The 15317-nt window shown below is 33.3% G+C and overlaps 3 protein-coding genes across 3 annotated transcripts; 2 read left to right on the forward strand and 1 right to left on the reverse strand.

Annotated features, from left to right (window-relative positions):
* The first annotated feature begins 3707 nt into the window (after positions 1–3707).
* Positions 3708–5396, forward strand: LOC106298525 (methyltransferase-like protein 13). The gene is made up of 8 exons (XM_013734661.1): positions 3708–3951; positions 4043–4156; positions 4235–4303; positions 4389–4408; positions 4532–4584; positions 4736–4766; positions 4852–4933; positions 5003–5396. Exons 1-8 carry the CDS (start codon positions 3768–3770, stop codon positions 5203–5205), a joined length of 756 nt encoding a protein of 251 aa, XP_013590115.1. The 5' UTR covers positions 3708–3767; the 3' UTR covers positions 5206–5396.
* Positions 5397–7112: 1716 nt separating this feature from the next.
* LOC106300392 (synaptotagmin-4-like) lies at positions 7113–10664 on the forward strand. The gene is made up of 11 exons (XM_013736522.1): positions 7113–7216; positions 7331–7439; positions 7775–7876; positions 8119–8169; positions 8509–8629; positions 8842–8960; positions 9105–9203; positions 9302–9382; positions 9479–9564; positions 9693–9918; positions 10000–10664. The coding sequence occupies exons 2-11, from the start codon at positions 7335–7337 to the stop codon at positions 10525–10527; spliced, it is 1518 nt and encodes a 505-aa protein (XP_013591976.1). The 5' UTR covers positions 7113–7216; positions 7331–7334; the 3' UTR covers positions 10528–10664.
* Positions 10665–10994: 330 nt separating this feature from the next.
* On the reverse strand, positions 10995–12821 carry LOC106300393 (peroxisomal membrane protein 11E). The gene is made up of 8 exons (XM_013736523.1): positions 12609–12821; positions 12240–12438; positions 12069–12143; positions 11887–11961; positions 11728–11808; positions 11580–11654; positions 11315–11488; positions 10995–11232 (listed from the first exon to the last, which is right to left on the reverse strand). Exons 2-8 carry the CDS (start codon positions 12429–12431, stop codon positions 11197–11199), a joined length of 708 nt encoding a protein of 235 aa, XP_013591977.1. The 5' UTR covers positions 12432–12438; positions 12609–12821; the 3' UTR covers positions 10995–11196.
* Positions 12822–15317: the final 2496 nt, after the last annotated feature.

The raw sequence follows: 15317 nt of genomic DNA on the forward strand, positions 1-15317 counted from the left end.
GCATACGTTACATTAACTTTTTTGTCATTTGATATAATTATTCACTAGCAAAGGCAATTTGAACAAAGTACAAACTAAGAAGATTGCAAGAGACAAGAATGATGAGTGTAACCAACAAAAACACTGACCATGTCCCAAAAAATTAGACCAAGGTGTTGCATACGTTACAGTATCAGTTTCGTTACTTTTTCGACCTCACCATAATCTTTGATACCAGTGATAAAGAACTAATTTGATAAACAAAACATATGTACTTTATTACTAAGTTAAAACGGTAAGAAGAAATATTTTAGTTACAAAAAAAGAAGAAGAAATATTTTAATATCGTACGGTAAATTAATTACATTAAAAGCAAATATTTTTTTGACGGGATGAGGTAGCTCGTTTGGTAAGGACCTTGGGGGCCAATTGTCATGCTCCCGGGTTCGACGCCAGGCGGAGGGGAACTGCCCTTCCTGTCATCAAATGCAGTATTGGGTGTTGGGCCTTGTCTCCAGCCCAGGTAAAGCCCTCCCGGGTGAAGTGGACCGCTGCCTAACCAGGTCCAGTGGAATGATCCACGTAAGTGGGAAAAAAAAAAAAAAAAAAAAAAAAAAAAAAAACTCCATTTCTAGTATGCGAAAAAAGTAGGAGACAAGCAACCATTCAAGAATCTCTGAAAACACCCCAAACACACCTGTCATTTTCTAAATGGCTAATATTTTTAAGAGTTTAAATTGTTTTTTTGTCACTGGTTTTAAGAGTTTAAACTAGAGTTGGATGCGCGGGTGTTCGATTTTCTTTTGACTCTATATTTTATTATTTTTGGTAAAATATATTTTAAACAATTGATAAAAACATATATTAGTTTATATAATTTTTGGTTTATAATACATATATTTATGGAGAATTTGCCAAATATGACTCACAACATGATTTTAAATGCAAACATATACTCAAACTTGAATCAAATGCAAAACTAACCTAAAAACCTTGTGAAATTAAAGCCAGCCCCTTGTGACCAAACAAAAAAATAGAAGTCATTTTTACGAATATAGCCTCAGTAAGTCGTCTGAATCGTCTGAGATGCTGACGACTTCCAAGTAAGTCGTCTGGTGTAGTTGATCTTAAAAATAATTTTTAAATTTTTAAAAAAATATTTTGACCAATGAAAAATTAAAATCATGTAATTATAAACAGTTTTAAGTAATGTAAATTAAAATATAATTAAATTGAATAGTTTTCAACATAGATGAGTGAAAGTAGTTAATCATGATATTCTTTGGTTTTAGGGTTTGACAACATATGTTGTACTATTTCATATGTTGTAGTATTGTATGTATTCTTAGGGTTAGATTTTGGAAAGCTTGAATGTTTTTTTTGAAAAATTAAATTTTTACCAATAAGTGTTTATTTTGTGTATAGTAAACATTTTTGAAGTTTAATTTGATTTTATGAAATGTTTAGTTAGTTAATTAAGTTTGGGGGTTATGTTTAGGGTCTAGACGACTAACATGTAAGTCGTCCAAATATTCCCGCCTAAAATTTTTTTAAAAATTATTTTTCCGCTTAAATAATTTCCCCGCCTAATATTTGGACGACTTACATGTAAGTCGTCTGGGAAGTTTTCTATTTTAGTTTTCCGCTAAAAATATTTTAATTTTCTGCTAAAAATATTAAAGTCCTCTGGGCGACTTAAAAGTAAGTCGTCTAGAGAGTCGTCTGAATCAAAAATATTTAACCTAATTGGATTTTTTGTATCTCTATATAAAGAAAAGTTTACATATTATCTCTCCTCTTCTCAAATGGTTGAAACAAAAATGTAATGTTCATCATTCTAAAACTCTTCAACCTCTCTCTAATCTCTTTGAACTTATAAACACTAAGGTTTATATCAATTTATCAATTTTTGGCTAAGTAGTTCAAACTTTCTCTATATGCATAAGTTTTATGTCTAAATGAAGATGAACCCAAGAGTAGTGGAATATGGGAACCGAGTGTCCAAGAGTTTCACCTATGCCAGCGATGGGCACAAAGAACAGCCATGTGCTGAAATGGCTACGCTGTCTGCATTTTATTTTAAGAAATAGATAAAGAGAATGAGGAGAAGAGTGGACAGCAGAGATGTCTGCGACTCCAAGGGTCCAATTAACACATTCAACAACTAAACATACATAATGTATTTGTCTTTAATTTCTTTCTTATTCTTTTCTCTTTATTCTGTGGGTTTTTGTTGTTCTTGCGATTAGGGTTCTTGGTCTACTTTAAGTGTATTGATGGAGTGATGGAATCTTTCAGTGACTAATTCAGCAATAAGATAGTCATGAGCAGTTCATCTCTATGTCTGTTAGTTAGATTGGCTTACCATTCAATGATCCTGCAAAAAATTTTAGCCAACTTCTTGTGTTTTCTCTCCTGATGTTCAAGTCACAAAGAGTCAGGATGAGACTGTTCAAAAATCATAGAATATGTTTTTAGGCTTCAGATATCAAATGTGTTACTTTGATTCAGGGGAAGTGTTCTGAGCATCCACTTTAGTTTTTTAAATGCAGTCTTTGTTTAGCATACGGTTTAGTTTCTTAAACGCAGAAACAAAGAGATAGGGCACCTACGAGTTTGATTTGGATTTGTCGCACAATTGTGATAGAGTTTGCAATTTCCTCAGATTCCACGTCTGTAGATAGATATTTGGCATCTATCACTTTGGCAAGTGGAAGCTTAAGATCACGAAAAGATATCTTGATGGGGCTGAAACTTCTGAATCAGATGATTTACCTTAAAATTGTGCTGGTAATAGTGGCAGCTTTATCCAATCACATTAAACTTAAGAATACTCTTTTGTTATATGCACAGAACAAATGGAATAAAACAATACATTCCGTGAAGAAATTATGTGGTTTAAGCTTTACTTATAACATTCCACCACTTCAAATTTTAATTTTCGTCTCAATGTGCTTTTGCTTCCCCCTTCCCCTCCATCCTGCCCTTCTATATAAGTCATTTAATCTATTGGTAAAAGTTCGAAATGTAATAATAATTTCAAGAATAGGAAATAAATATTTATAAAAAAATTAAGATTTTGCTCAAAAAAATTAAGATATTTTTCAAATCAAAACTATAAATTTAATAGACAAGCAAACCGCGCGTAGCGCGGTAAAATCTCTAGTGTCGTTTAAAAGGTATATTCGTATATTTAGTTAAGTAAAACTTAATTCACACATGATTTTAGGTGCACTTGGTTTTTAAAAATTTAATATGCCGAGTTGGTAAGCTATAAAACGGCTGTGTTTTATGCAGTGGCATATAATGGTATTTTTTTAGAAAAAGTTAGGGCTATTTCTTTTTTATACTCATGTTTTAATAGTTTAGATTTAAATACATAACAAACAATATTAGGTTAACAAAAAAACAAACAATATTAAAACTATTAATATTTTATTGCTAAGATATTGAGAGGAAGAGGCTACACGTGTAAACACACACGGGCAACGTGCCATTTAGAGTATCATTATCCACGGTTTCTTAGGGTGGGGTTCTTAGGGAAATATAAGAAACTGTTTCTTAACTTTTTAGTTGAAATTAAGAAACTGTTTCTTATATTTTTCTAAGAACTCTGTGCTAAGAAACCGGATAATGATGGTCTTACGCTTCACCTTCCCATGATTTCTATTGGGCCTGTCTTAAGCCCAAACTTCGTAAACCGGTCCCAAACAAAAAGTCAACGACAAAGAAAAAACTTCCGCCGCATATTCTCAGATCGGATCTTTCGCGCTAGAGAGACAAGAGAGATGCAGAGGGACGTGTCGAGCTGCAACACTTACAACTATGGAGACGCTCACTACTGGGACGCTCGTTACGTGCAAGACGCGCTTTCCTTCGACTGGTACCAACGATACTCTTCTCTCCGCCCTTTCGTTCGGAACTTCGTCCCTACTTCTTCACGAGTCCTCATGGTTGGCTGTGGCAATTCCCGTAAATATCTCATTCTTCCTCTTACCATTGATTGAAGTTGACTTTTGAGTGTTCCAAGTTAAAACCTTTTGAGCTCTTTTTTTTGGTGCAGTTATGTCAGAGGATATGGTCAAGGACGGATACGAGGACATAACGAACGTTGACATATCTTCAGTGGCTATTGAGATGATGCAAACCAAATATGCTTCTCTTCCTCAGCTCAAATGTACAACATTTTAAATATCTAATTTCAGTTAATTGATTTGGGCTATGTAAAGGAAGAAGTTTTACTGATACCCAACAGATATGCAAATGGATGTTAGAGATATGAGCTACTTTGCGGACGATTCCTTTGACACTGTCATTGATAAAGGTGAGTCCTTTGTTCCTCTGCTCTGTTTTTGTTTTGTTTTGATTCTGGTGGAGAAAGCTTATTAGTAGTGATTCTTTTGTTTCAGGAACCCTTGATTCATTGATGGTATGGAGTGTATCTTGAATCTACTCTCATCCTTTGTTTTACGGTATTACTTGTCTCCATGCGTATGTTTTTTAAGCTTTCTTCTTCTTTTTTTTTGTGTGGTGGCCGTGTGTGTACTTCCAGTGTGGGAATGATGCTCCTCTAAGTGCTTCGAGAATGTTGGGTGAAGTTAGCAGGTTATTTAGTTAGTTAGCACCACCTAATGTCATCCTTGCTCCTGGATCATCATCATATAGATCATGCCACTGTTAATTATTGGATTTAATTTTTAACATTGCCCATATATTTATGAACCGACAAAGCTCTTGTCTTTTTTCATTTATGCAGGCTGATTAAACCTGGAGGGACCTATTTTTTGGTAATATTCTTTCACTTGCTCTATCTGCAACTGTTCTTGTCCATCGTCACATGTAAACTTGAACATTGACTTATGTGTATGTTAGATAACGTATGGTGATCCCAAAGTGAGAATGCCTCATCTGAATCCTTCTGCTTACAACTGGAAGATCTCCTTATGCATCATACGTAAGCCTCCAGTTTTAGTTACTTACTACGAAACTGCACACTCTACTTAACGCTTTTTCATTCTTGTAGCAAGACCAGGGTTTAAAAAGCCAGGAGACTGTAGCTCGTCATCGAAGTCGTGTCTGGAAGCTATACCATTGACAAGTGAAGGAATGTTGCCGCACGATTATGTTCTGGAGGATCCTGATTCCCACTTTATTTACATATGCAGAAAGACGGATGAAGAAGTAGCTCAAATACCCTCGTACCCATTAATGGAGGATGTTCTGTAGTGATGCTTGAAGAGGCTATAAAGACACAATGCAACCATTGTGCAATGAGTGTTGTCTTCTTGATCTCCCCCACCATCTGTTGTTGTATTTTGTATTTTCTCTTTTGATCTATATCCCATTTGTAACTCTAAAGTTTACATACTCTCTCAGTTTCTTTTATACGAATAAACATCTTACCCTTTTTAGTATCATCTTAAGAGTCTTAATGGATTTCTTTCATGTATCACTACAGAACATCCTCCATTGTGCTGCCTAACAGGATGCTTGTGGAGGCTATAACGGAGGATGGAGGGTATTTGACAAATCTAATCTATTAAAATAGAAGTACAAATTAAGACTAACCTTTAAATTTGCATAATATTTACAACCTAATGCCATTGAAATAATTAAATGAACATATTTTTAAGTAATCTTTGTCTTTTTTTTAAATTAATGAAGTAATAATTACTCCTACTTCTATCCTCTCCATGTCTTTTTCAAAATTAATAAAACATTTCATAAATTAAATTCACAATCAATTCAATATAAATATTTTAACTTATCTATTTCATATGAACATATCCTTAAATTTGCACAGTATTTACAACCTAATGTCATTGAAATAATTAAATGAACCTATTTTTAAGTAATCTTTGTCTTTTCTAAAATTAATGAAGTAATAATTAGTCCTACTTCTATGCTTTCCATGTCTTTTTCAAAATTACTAAAACATTTCCTAAATTAAATTCACAATCAATTCAATATAAATATTTTAACTTATCTATTTCATATTAACATTATAAACATTAATGAACATCAATAATATAAACAAAATATTTATGTAACAATATAAGTTACATTTTGTCTCATTCTCCCCCACAATTCACGTTACTCTTCATTTTTTTTGAACAAATTCTTCTTCTTACTGATATAAATATATTACATGCACCATTATAATTATTTACCAACTTCCCATGTATATAAAATAATTTATTAGAGATTATCGTAAAATTTTAATCCACAAAAAAAAAACAAAAAAAAAATATTTGTATAGATGCACGGATCATATTCTAAAAATGGTAGTAATACAATTGACGGTTTACAAGATAAAATAAAATTAAAAAAAAATATAAACTATAAAATTATCATGCTTATAAATGTTATTAAATAATTATTTAACACAGTTAAAATTTTAAAATATATACTATCACTTAGACAAAATAATTTATTTACAAAAGTAAAAGCAAACATCCGCAAAGTCATGGTTTAAATGTACACAAAATTAAGCCAACTTATAATTTTTTATCAGTTACATCAAATTTATATTTATATTTTCATTTTAATTTCTTACAAATTTAAATCTTAATTTGTATATGTTCCAAATTTGATAGAAGTTTAACAATCATTTTATTTACTTACAAATATTATAGCTAATGTATCATTTATAAATAGCATGCTAATTCACAATTGTCTATTTTCGTACTTTTTATTTAAAAAAATTGTTCGCTATATATCTTAGACATGAATCTAATTATATAAATGTTATATTTTTTATATAATACCCAATATCGGTGATACATTTTAAAATGCTAAAATACAAAATTAAGTACAAATATATCATTTACATTTTCAATATGACTACATTTACAAATATATCATCAAATACAAACATAAATTAAATACTCGCGCGGTCGCGCGGGTCAAACTCTAGGTCTTGTAAGTATAGTACTTTATAAGTTCTGCAAAGTGAAATAATTATATTTCAAATAAAACCTCTCTAAATCAGTGACCTTGTTATCTCTTAAAACATTCTGCTGCCTAATAGGGTGCTTGATTAGTTTACTAAACTAAAGGGGGAGATTTGAGAAAATAGTAAAATACGAGGGGCTAATAGTAAAAATGTTCGGAAGATGTAATTAAATACAAGTTGGATTCGAAAAGAAGCGTTCTCTCTGCCTCTCTGGCACTCGCACTCTCTCTCTTTGGCCTACCAAAAAAAAACAAAATACTTGAATGCGATCTTCGTGTGGCGGTAAGCATCCCGATTGCGTTTTCTTGTCGTTTAGCGACTCAATTTCTAGGGCTTCTTCGAGCTCCTGATCGGTCGCCTGAGTTTTATTCGGTAACATTTGTTTTTGGGTGGCAGGAAGATGGGGTTGATATCTGGGATTCTGTTCGGGATTGTCTTCGGCGTAGCTATAATGGCTGGCTGGGCTCGTATGATGACTCACCGCACCTCCAAGCGTGTCGCCAAGGTTCGATTCAGTTTTTTTGATTCATCTAGAGATTGATTAACGATTTTCAAATCTGGGATTGTAAATCCTTCGTGGCTGTGTTTAGATCACTGGATTAGCTGAAATGCGTAACTTATTAGTGTTTCTTGTTGTGAATCTGTTGATTCTACTTAACGACCTGGTGGATTCCATTTTTCACCACTCTTGTTTAACCATCTCGTCTCTCTGTGCATGGCCTGCTTTGCTTGTTCACTTTGAGAAGCTACATCCTTCATTATGTGTATATGTGTTTCTTGGGCTCTGATACTGTATAATTGATTAGTTGTTATAGCCTTTTTTTTTTTTTCTTTTGGCAGGCAGTTGATATGAAACTTCTAGGCTCTCTTAGCAGAGAAGATTTGATCAAAATTTGCGGTGATAATTTTCCTCAGTGGATATCCTTTCCAGCCTTTGAACAGGTACTTCTCATCAACTTTGTGTGCTTCTTCTTGTATAGTCAATCTTTGAACTTGCGTATTTGGTTGTTCAACATGGTTTAGTTTTTCTCTAACTTAGATGTTGAATTATTTGTCTTATATTCAACTATGGTTGGTCTTGGGTTGTGTACATATTATCTTTCTCTGGTTTTGTAACACGTGTTATTAGAAAATGATTGAAAATTTTCATACTGGAAACTTTTCTTATACGTTTGTTTTTTCAGGTCAAATGGCTGAATAAACTACTAGGCAAGATGTGGCCATTTATTGCAGAGGTGAGATTTTAATTTTCTTTTGATACATTTATTAAGTGCATTCTTTTCCAGTGTATATTGTTGAAAGTTGCCTATGATAGTACCCTGAAATTTGGTAACTGTAAATATCCTAATAGGAAGTTTAGTTGTTATAAGCGAAAGTTTTCTTTCTGAAAAATCTGTTGGGATTTAGTTTGTCCTAAATGGAGTTGTAAACATCTAATTGTTTGGCTGTGGTACACAAGTCTAGTGTTAATCGACGCCTAAGATAGGTCCAATTTGTTGGAATGCAAGAAAACAATATGCAGCTTGGCCGTCAAAAATTCTGAAGTATCCGTTGTTCTGTTGAATAATTTCCAGGCAGCAACTATGGTAATAAGAGATTCTGTAGAACCGCTGCTTGAAGATTACAGACCACCGGGAATTACTTCCCTGAAGTTCAGCAAGTTGACTCTGGGTAACGTAGCACCAAAGATTGAAGGTAAAGTACGGTGGACTACATCATCCTTTGTGATTGTTATTTTTTCTCTTCCACTTTGTTTATTTCAAGCTTGCATTGTCCTACTTTCTATTTTAGATGAGTTACCTTCCAAATGATAATGAATCCTTGGGCTTTGAAGAATATCATGCATTTGTCTTATAGGCTAGTTTTTTCGTAAGTCTTAGCACTTGCATTATTAATCATTGCTGCAGGTATTCGAGTTCAAAGTTTCAAGGAAGGTCAAGTCACAATGGATGTTGATCTTCGATGGGGTGGTGATCCAAATATCGTTTTAGGTGTTACAGCACTCGTTGCTTCCATACCCATTCAGGTTACTAAAGAATAAAGATATATTTTTGTATTTCTTGTTTGGGTTTTTCTGTAGTATAAGATTAATATATCCGTTTACACCTTGAGTATTGCTTCCCAATATAGATTGATTATCTCTACCAACACTCGTTTCTGGCTGAAACAGTTGAAGGATCTTCAAGTTTTCACAGTTGCACGTGTTATCTTTCAACTTGCGGATGAGATTCCTTGTATATCTGCTGTTGTTGTAGCTCTACTTGCTGAGGTACATTTTTTTCCCTTTTGAAAATCCAGAATCAGATGCATGTTTCTTTATCACTCTCCTATCTTACAATAACCAACTTTTTATATGATCTCAACCAGCCAAAACCGAGAATCGATTACACTCTGAAGGCTGTCGGTGGAAGCTTGACGGCAATTCCTGGACTATCTGATATGATCGATGTAAGTTCTTCTCTTGGCTGGTCAAGCAGTTTCCAGATGTTTAATTTGTTTACCCGTTTGCTCTTATGGACAGCTTTATGCTTTTTATTTTGTTAGGACACCGTCGATACTATTGTCCAAGACATGCTTCAGTGGCCTCATAGAATAGTGGTTCCCATCGGTGGTATTCCTGTTGATCTCAGGTACATTCCTGTGTTTCATTTTGGATTTTTCTTCACTTATATAGTATATTTTGCCTGCAACTACCAATCTTTTGTCTTTTCTCCTCTTCTGATATTGAACGATTCTCTCTATTTGTTATCTTTTACAGTGATTTAGAACTTAAGCCACAGGGAAAGCTTATAGTGACAGTAGTGAAAGCAACCAACTTGAAGAATAAGGAATTGATTGGAAAATCAGACCCTTATGCAACCATCCACATCCGTCCTGTGTTCAAGTATAAAACAAAGGCAATCGAGAACAACCTGAGTCCTGTTTGGGACCAAACCTTTGAATTGATTGCAGAGGACAAAGAAACTCAGTCGCTCACTATAGAGGTTTGCAATCTGCAACAGTTATGCTCCGTACTTGTTCAAGTTTGTCATGTCAAACATTAACTGTCCACAAACTTTTGACAGGTATTTGATAAAGACGTAGGCCAAGACGAGCGTCTAGGACTTGTGAAACTTCCTTTAAGCAGTTTGGAGGTCGGGGTTACAAAGGAGATGGAGCTAAACCTGTTGTCTTCACTTGATACTCTGAAAGTAAAAGATAAGAAAGATAGAGGAAGTATAACCCTAAAGGTACATTATCATGAGTTCAACAAAGAGGAGCAAATGGCTGCGTTAGAAGAAGAGAAGAAAATAATGGAAGAGCGGAAGAGACTGAAGGAAGCAGGAATGATAGGTAGCACAATGGATGCAGTTGGAAGTGGGCTCGGTACTGGTGTAGGATTGGTTGGGACAGGGATTGGTGCAGGAGTAGGCCTGGTTGGGACCGGGGTGACCTCGGGCGTCGGGATGGTTGGTAGCGGTTTTGGAGCAATGGGTAGTGGATTGAGCAAAGCAGGGAGATTCATGGGTAGAACAATTACAGGTCAGTCTAGTAAGCGTAGTGGCTCATCCACACCTGTGAATAGCGAGACCGATGGTTCGAAACAGCAGTAAGTAAAACTTTGGGTTTAAGCAAAAAGATTTGTGATCATAAAAACATTGTTTTATCATACAATGCGACTTACTGTTTATACTCCTTTCGTGTTTTTCTTTGTTACTTGTCTCTATATTTTGCATTCACCTTTTCAATTCTCGTAAGCAATTCAAGACCACATCAAAAGATTAAACGTAAGTGAACAACAATATGGACAACTGTACGTTATTGCGATGCAACTTTTTTTTACTTAAGAATACAAGAACAGAGGCAACACTATAAACAGAACAGTATTAGCCGTTGTGGTTTGTACATGGAATGACAAATTACTACAGAAAAGGTGATGTGTCGACTTAGTAAACATGTTAACAATACATCATCTGCTAAGTTTACTAATCTAAAAGCTGATCGACTGAAAGTAAATTATTCATTTAATAGTATCCAGTTCGGTAAAACATCCAAGTGACTTGGGCGGAGAGTCTGCAACTCTGATAAACAACACAAACTTTTCTAATCAAGAATTGTGAAGAAATATCATACAGAAAGCTTATTATAAGAGATAGTTATCATTATTCGTGCATAGAATCGAATCATAGGAAGTGCAAATTCTTTGAAAGGAGAAACAGAGATGGAAATATGAATATGAAACAATTATTCTGCAGGCCCTAGAGAACCATCTTCTTCATGCTTCAAGGTGTCTTGACCTTGGGGCGTGCAGGGAGCAGCTGTGTAGTTACACAAGAAAATATGTGAGACTTTTTTGTATAATTTGCATGAAAGATGTGGAAAGGAAGAGAGATGATTTACCTGATAGCAAGAGATAAGAGAAGTGGTAAAACCGAGAGCGCCAGTGACACGAGGAGTAACAGTCTTTGGAGCTAACTGAAGCAGACCAATAGCTACAACAATGTCTATGCTTGATTTAACCAAAGCTAGAGTTCTGTCGTTCGATTTCTGAAGCTTAGCACGATACACCTCATCCTACATTTTTTTTACAAAGAGAATTAAGTTTTTTTTTTAAAAAAAAAAAGATAAAAGAAGTAAAATGACAGAGGAGAGAGAGTGTTCTTACATGATGCTTTTCATCACCTTTGAATTCCTTTTCCATCTTCTTCATAGATGAAGAGAGCCTTCCTATCTCACCAATCTGAGAAGATCAAGAGCAGTATATATTTTAACACACAGACAAATCAAAATGTAGAGAAAGAGGAGACACAAACCTCGACTGCTGTCGTACAGACAGATGATCCGAGCCAGCAGAAAAGTGATATACGTCCAAGTAACTCAGTTCGTTCTTTGTTCTGTCCCATGCAATTGAACAAGTGTCTTTAGTCACTAAGCAGAGATAATGAAACATCAAAAATTAAAACTTCACTCACCTTATATATGCCGGATCTACCAAGCCAGACGATTTGATCAAGAAACAAGAAAGTAGACAAGAGAGCATTCTTGGACTGAAACAGCCAACCAAAAACAAACAAAACAAAAAACAGTTAAAAGACAGAACAAAACAAGATATGATGAACAATTGTTGTAATAGATGTAGCATCTCTTTTGTCACCTTCCCGAGTAAGGCAAGAGGAAGTGGAGTCCCTTTAGGCACAGGGCTAATAAGACCGTGGAAATCATTGACAAACTGCACATTAAAAAAACCCATTTTTTTCTAGTCAGAACCAAAAACAGTTTTCAAATCCAATATAAAGAAGAAGAAGAAGGCAGTGACAATGAAGACCTTGAAAAGACGGAACACTTTTCTAGCCAAGCTGGTGTTTTTGTCAACAATTTGAGCAGTACCAGGCTGACCACCGCTCACGAATTTCGAACCATACTGTATAGCTCTGCATATCTTATCTCTAGCCTCAGCTTTGTTCAAGTACAGAACTATTAGCGCTAGCTCGGCTCTCGTCAAATCTAACGTTGTCATCTTCTCTCTACCCAAAAAAAAAAACACAAACAACACAAGAACGTAAAGATTCAACAAAACCCAGAAACAGATGATTCCATAAGAGAGACCATAGCCTATATCAAAAGATTTTTAATCATTCGATTCTCGCAAGCCAGAAACATTCAAGGGACACGTTTGATAAGATTAGAAGCTTACCTTAATGATCTCTATTACACAAATGAGATCGATTTAGCTTTCAAAAACGTGAACCCACAAATATTAAAGATATCGAATTTCCAAACGAGAAGGGATCGAGTGCCTTAATATATGGAAGATCGTGAGCTGTTCTTGCTTATTATGTCATTATCTTCTTCCTTGTTTACGTCATCTAAAGATAAAAAAGACAACTTTATGTATGATCAAAAGCGTGTTTGGTCTTCTTTCTATTTATAAACTGATAATAATCTCTTTGATCGCTTTACTTTTAACCGTCGATTCTTCGATTTAACAATTTGTGGGATCCACAACGTGTTAAACATTCCGTGTACAACGATTTAGATATGGCGCGTGTGACATACGTGGCACGCATATCGATGAAGTTGAATTAGCCGGGTCAGTTCCCGCCAATTATATGGGCCGGGCCATTACGAAGCCTTCCTTACTAAGAGTAAGAAAACCAACAAACTTTAATTTTTATATTGAAATATTATTTTATATGAATTTTTATTTTTATTTTTATCTATTTATATTTATTTTACTTATTTAAATTTTTCCTTTTTCAAAAAAAATATTTTTTTAAATCGAATATCCAATTAAAAAATATAGACTTTATAGGATATCTAATATAAAGATAGAGCAAATCAAATATTTACTCTATCTTATATATTAAAACAGAAGTCACAATCTTGATTAATGTGTAAATTTTTTAAAAATGGAACTAAATGACATATTTCTAGAAAGTCATGTTACATTTAATCTCTAATATTATCATTTAAATTTTGGGTCTACCAGAAATTTTTATAGGGCTATCAATAATTGGATTTAAACAATAGATGATCCATTGGATTTATAGATAGTATAAATTAAATATATATAATTTAATGTTGTAATACTATACCTCCATATGTTAAATATTTATCGATGTTAACTTTTAAAATTATGAAGATTTTTTTTTAAATAACAAAAATCATATTATCTAACAATGATTAATCTTTACTACCTTAAACTAATGAAAACAAATTTTAAACTATATAGTTTATTTTAAAAATTAAACAAAAACTAAATGTTTAATGTTTTTGTTTAATTATTTACTCGATAATATAAATGTATGAAGCGAAAAATTTAATTTTTAAAAAAATTTCTAAATTTGTGAAATATTACAATATCTTTGAATATGACAGTAAAACAATATTTCACTAATCTTTATATATATAGTTACGATTTTAATAATGAAATAATAATCCGAAAATATATATATAGAAGAAGATACAAATACATGTGAAAGTTTGAAACAATCTATTCAATGAAAAAATATACCGTAAATTTATTATGTTTTAGAAATTGATAGACACATATATATTATAATATATACCAATTTAGAATTGAAAACAAAATATTTATATAAAAATAAATGAAAACAAAAAACCTGCGCGGTTGCACGGGACGAGAACTAGTTTCATTTAAAAAGCGTTTTGGAACTTTTATTTTGTTTTAATATACATATACATGTCTAGGAAAAAATAACAAAGATTAACTTTTTTACCCTTAATATTCCATCCCTTTTATTTTAATTGTCGTTTTAGGTTTATGCATACAAATTAAAAAAAAACATTAAATCTTACATTTTTAAAATAAAAATATTATTACCAGTACACCTAACTATATTTCAACCAATAAAAATATAGATTAGAGAATACTATCAATAAATTTTGCGTTGAAATTATAAAACGACACTTATTTTGAATCAAAAATTATATTGTACAACGACAATTAAACGAAACAAAGGGAATATGTCGTGATGATCTAAGGTAAAATAATTATTAACCAATTATAAAAAGGATAAATGAGGTATTTTATTAGTTATCTAAATTTGTAAAAAGATATAAAGCAGTCATTTAAAGCTAAACAGCGAGAGTAATAAAAGTAGAGATATCAAACAGGTTTATCCATCCCGTTCCGTACCGCAGTGGGTTAGTCATCGAGCGGATCACAGCGGGTCTGTCCCACGCGGGCTGCGGTTTTTAAAATGCCGGTCCAAACCCGTACCGCAGAATCTATAGGCCTTCGCGAGCCGTCCCGCGGGACACCTCCTTATCAAACCGTCTGCTACAGCTTTTTCATGAATGTTTAGGTAGAAAAGTTGTGTAGGAGAGTTGAAGAGAGCTCATTAAGCTTCACTAAAGCCTTATCAAAATCAATGTCACAAAGCTCCGTTTGTGCTTGCGTTCTTGAGTTAAAAGCCTTCTTTTGTTATCAGTATAAACTTTTGTTAAGTTTGAATCTGATTGAGTTGTTGTCTTTGTAATAATTTGGTTCAAGTGTTGCATGTCTTCATCAAATCATCTCTCTTTTTAATTATTTGGATTGCAAAAAAATTTGTGAATCACTTTACCAAATTATATAAGTGACGTGATATACAACTAACCTTTCTCTGTAATAATTTGGTTCAAGTGTTGCATGTCTTCATCAAATCATCTCTCTTTTTAATTATTTGGATTGCAAAAAAATTTGTGAATCACTTTACCAAATTATATAAGTGACGTGATATACAACTAACCTTTCTCTTAAAAAACACCATTATAACCAAATTTAATTTAAGAAAAACACCACTTCACAAAACTGAAAATAAAACCAATCAACTTAAACAAGAAATATCACATTGTAATAAAGCAATTCATAGTTGTATGTAATAAAAAGAAAAAAAAA

Source organism: Brassica oleracea, chromosome C6 (assembly GCF_000695525.1).
Source record: "Brassica oleracea var. oleracea cultivar TO1000 chromosome C6, BOL, whole genome shotgun sequence".
Lineage (NCBI taxonomy): Eukaryota > Viridiplantae > Streptophyta > Magnoliopsida > Brassicales > Brassicaceae > Brassica > Brassica oleracea.

What these genes read in the sequence shown, in the direction of transcription:
- LOC106300392 (XM_013736522.1), top strand. Translation starts at nt 7,335, where the DNA reads ATGGGGTTGATATCTGGGATTCTGTTCGGGATTGTCTTCGGCGTAGCT. An exon ending in CCTTTCCAGCCTTTGAACAG is followed by an intron (nt 7,877 to 8,118) that starts GTACTTCTCATC and finishes TTGTTTTTTCAG; the next exon opens with GTCAAATGGCTGAATAAACT. An exon ending in CGTAGCACCAAAGATTGAAG is followed by an intron (nt 8,630 to 8,841) that starts GTAAAGTACGGT and finishes TCATTGCTGCAG; the next exon opens with GTATTCGAGTTCAAAGTTTC.
- LOC106298525 (XM_013734661.1), top strand. Translation starts at nt 3,768, where the DNA reads ATGCAGAGGGACGTGTCGAGCTGCAACACTTACAACTATGGAGACGCT. An exon ending in TTCTCTTCCTCAGCTCAAAT is followed by an intron (nt 4,157 to 4,234) that starts GTACAACATTTT and finishes GATACCCAACAG; the next exon opens with ATATGCAAATGGATGTTAGA. An exon ending in GATCTCCTTATGCATCATAC is followed by an intron (nt 4,934 to 5,002) that starts GTAAGCCTCCAG and finishes TCATTCTTGTAG; the next exon opens with CAAGACCAGGGTTTAAAAAG.
- LOC106300393 (XM_013736523.1), bottom strand. Translation starts at nt 12,431, where the DNA reads ATGACAACGTTAGATTTGACGAGAGCCGAGCTAGCGCTAATAGTTCTG. An exon ending in CTCTTGCCTTACTCGGGAAG is followed by an intron (nt 11,962 to 12,068) that starts GTGACAAAAGAG and finishes TGGCTGTTTCAG; the next exon opens with TCCAAGAATGCTCTCTTGTC. An exon ending in CTCTTATCTCTTGCTATCAG is followed by an intron (nt 11,233 to 11,314) that starts GTAAATCATCTC and finishes GTAACTACACAG; the next exon opens with CTGCTCCCTGCACGCCCCAA.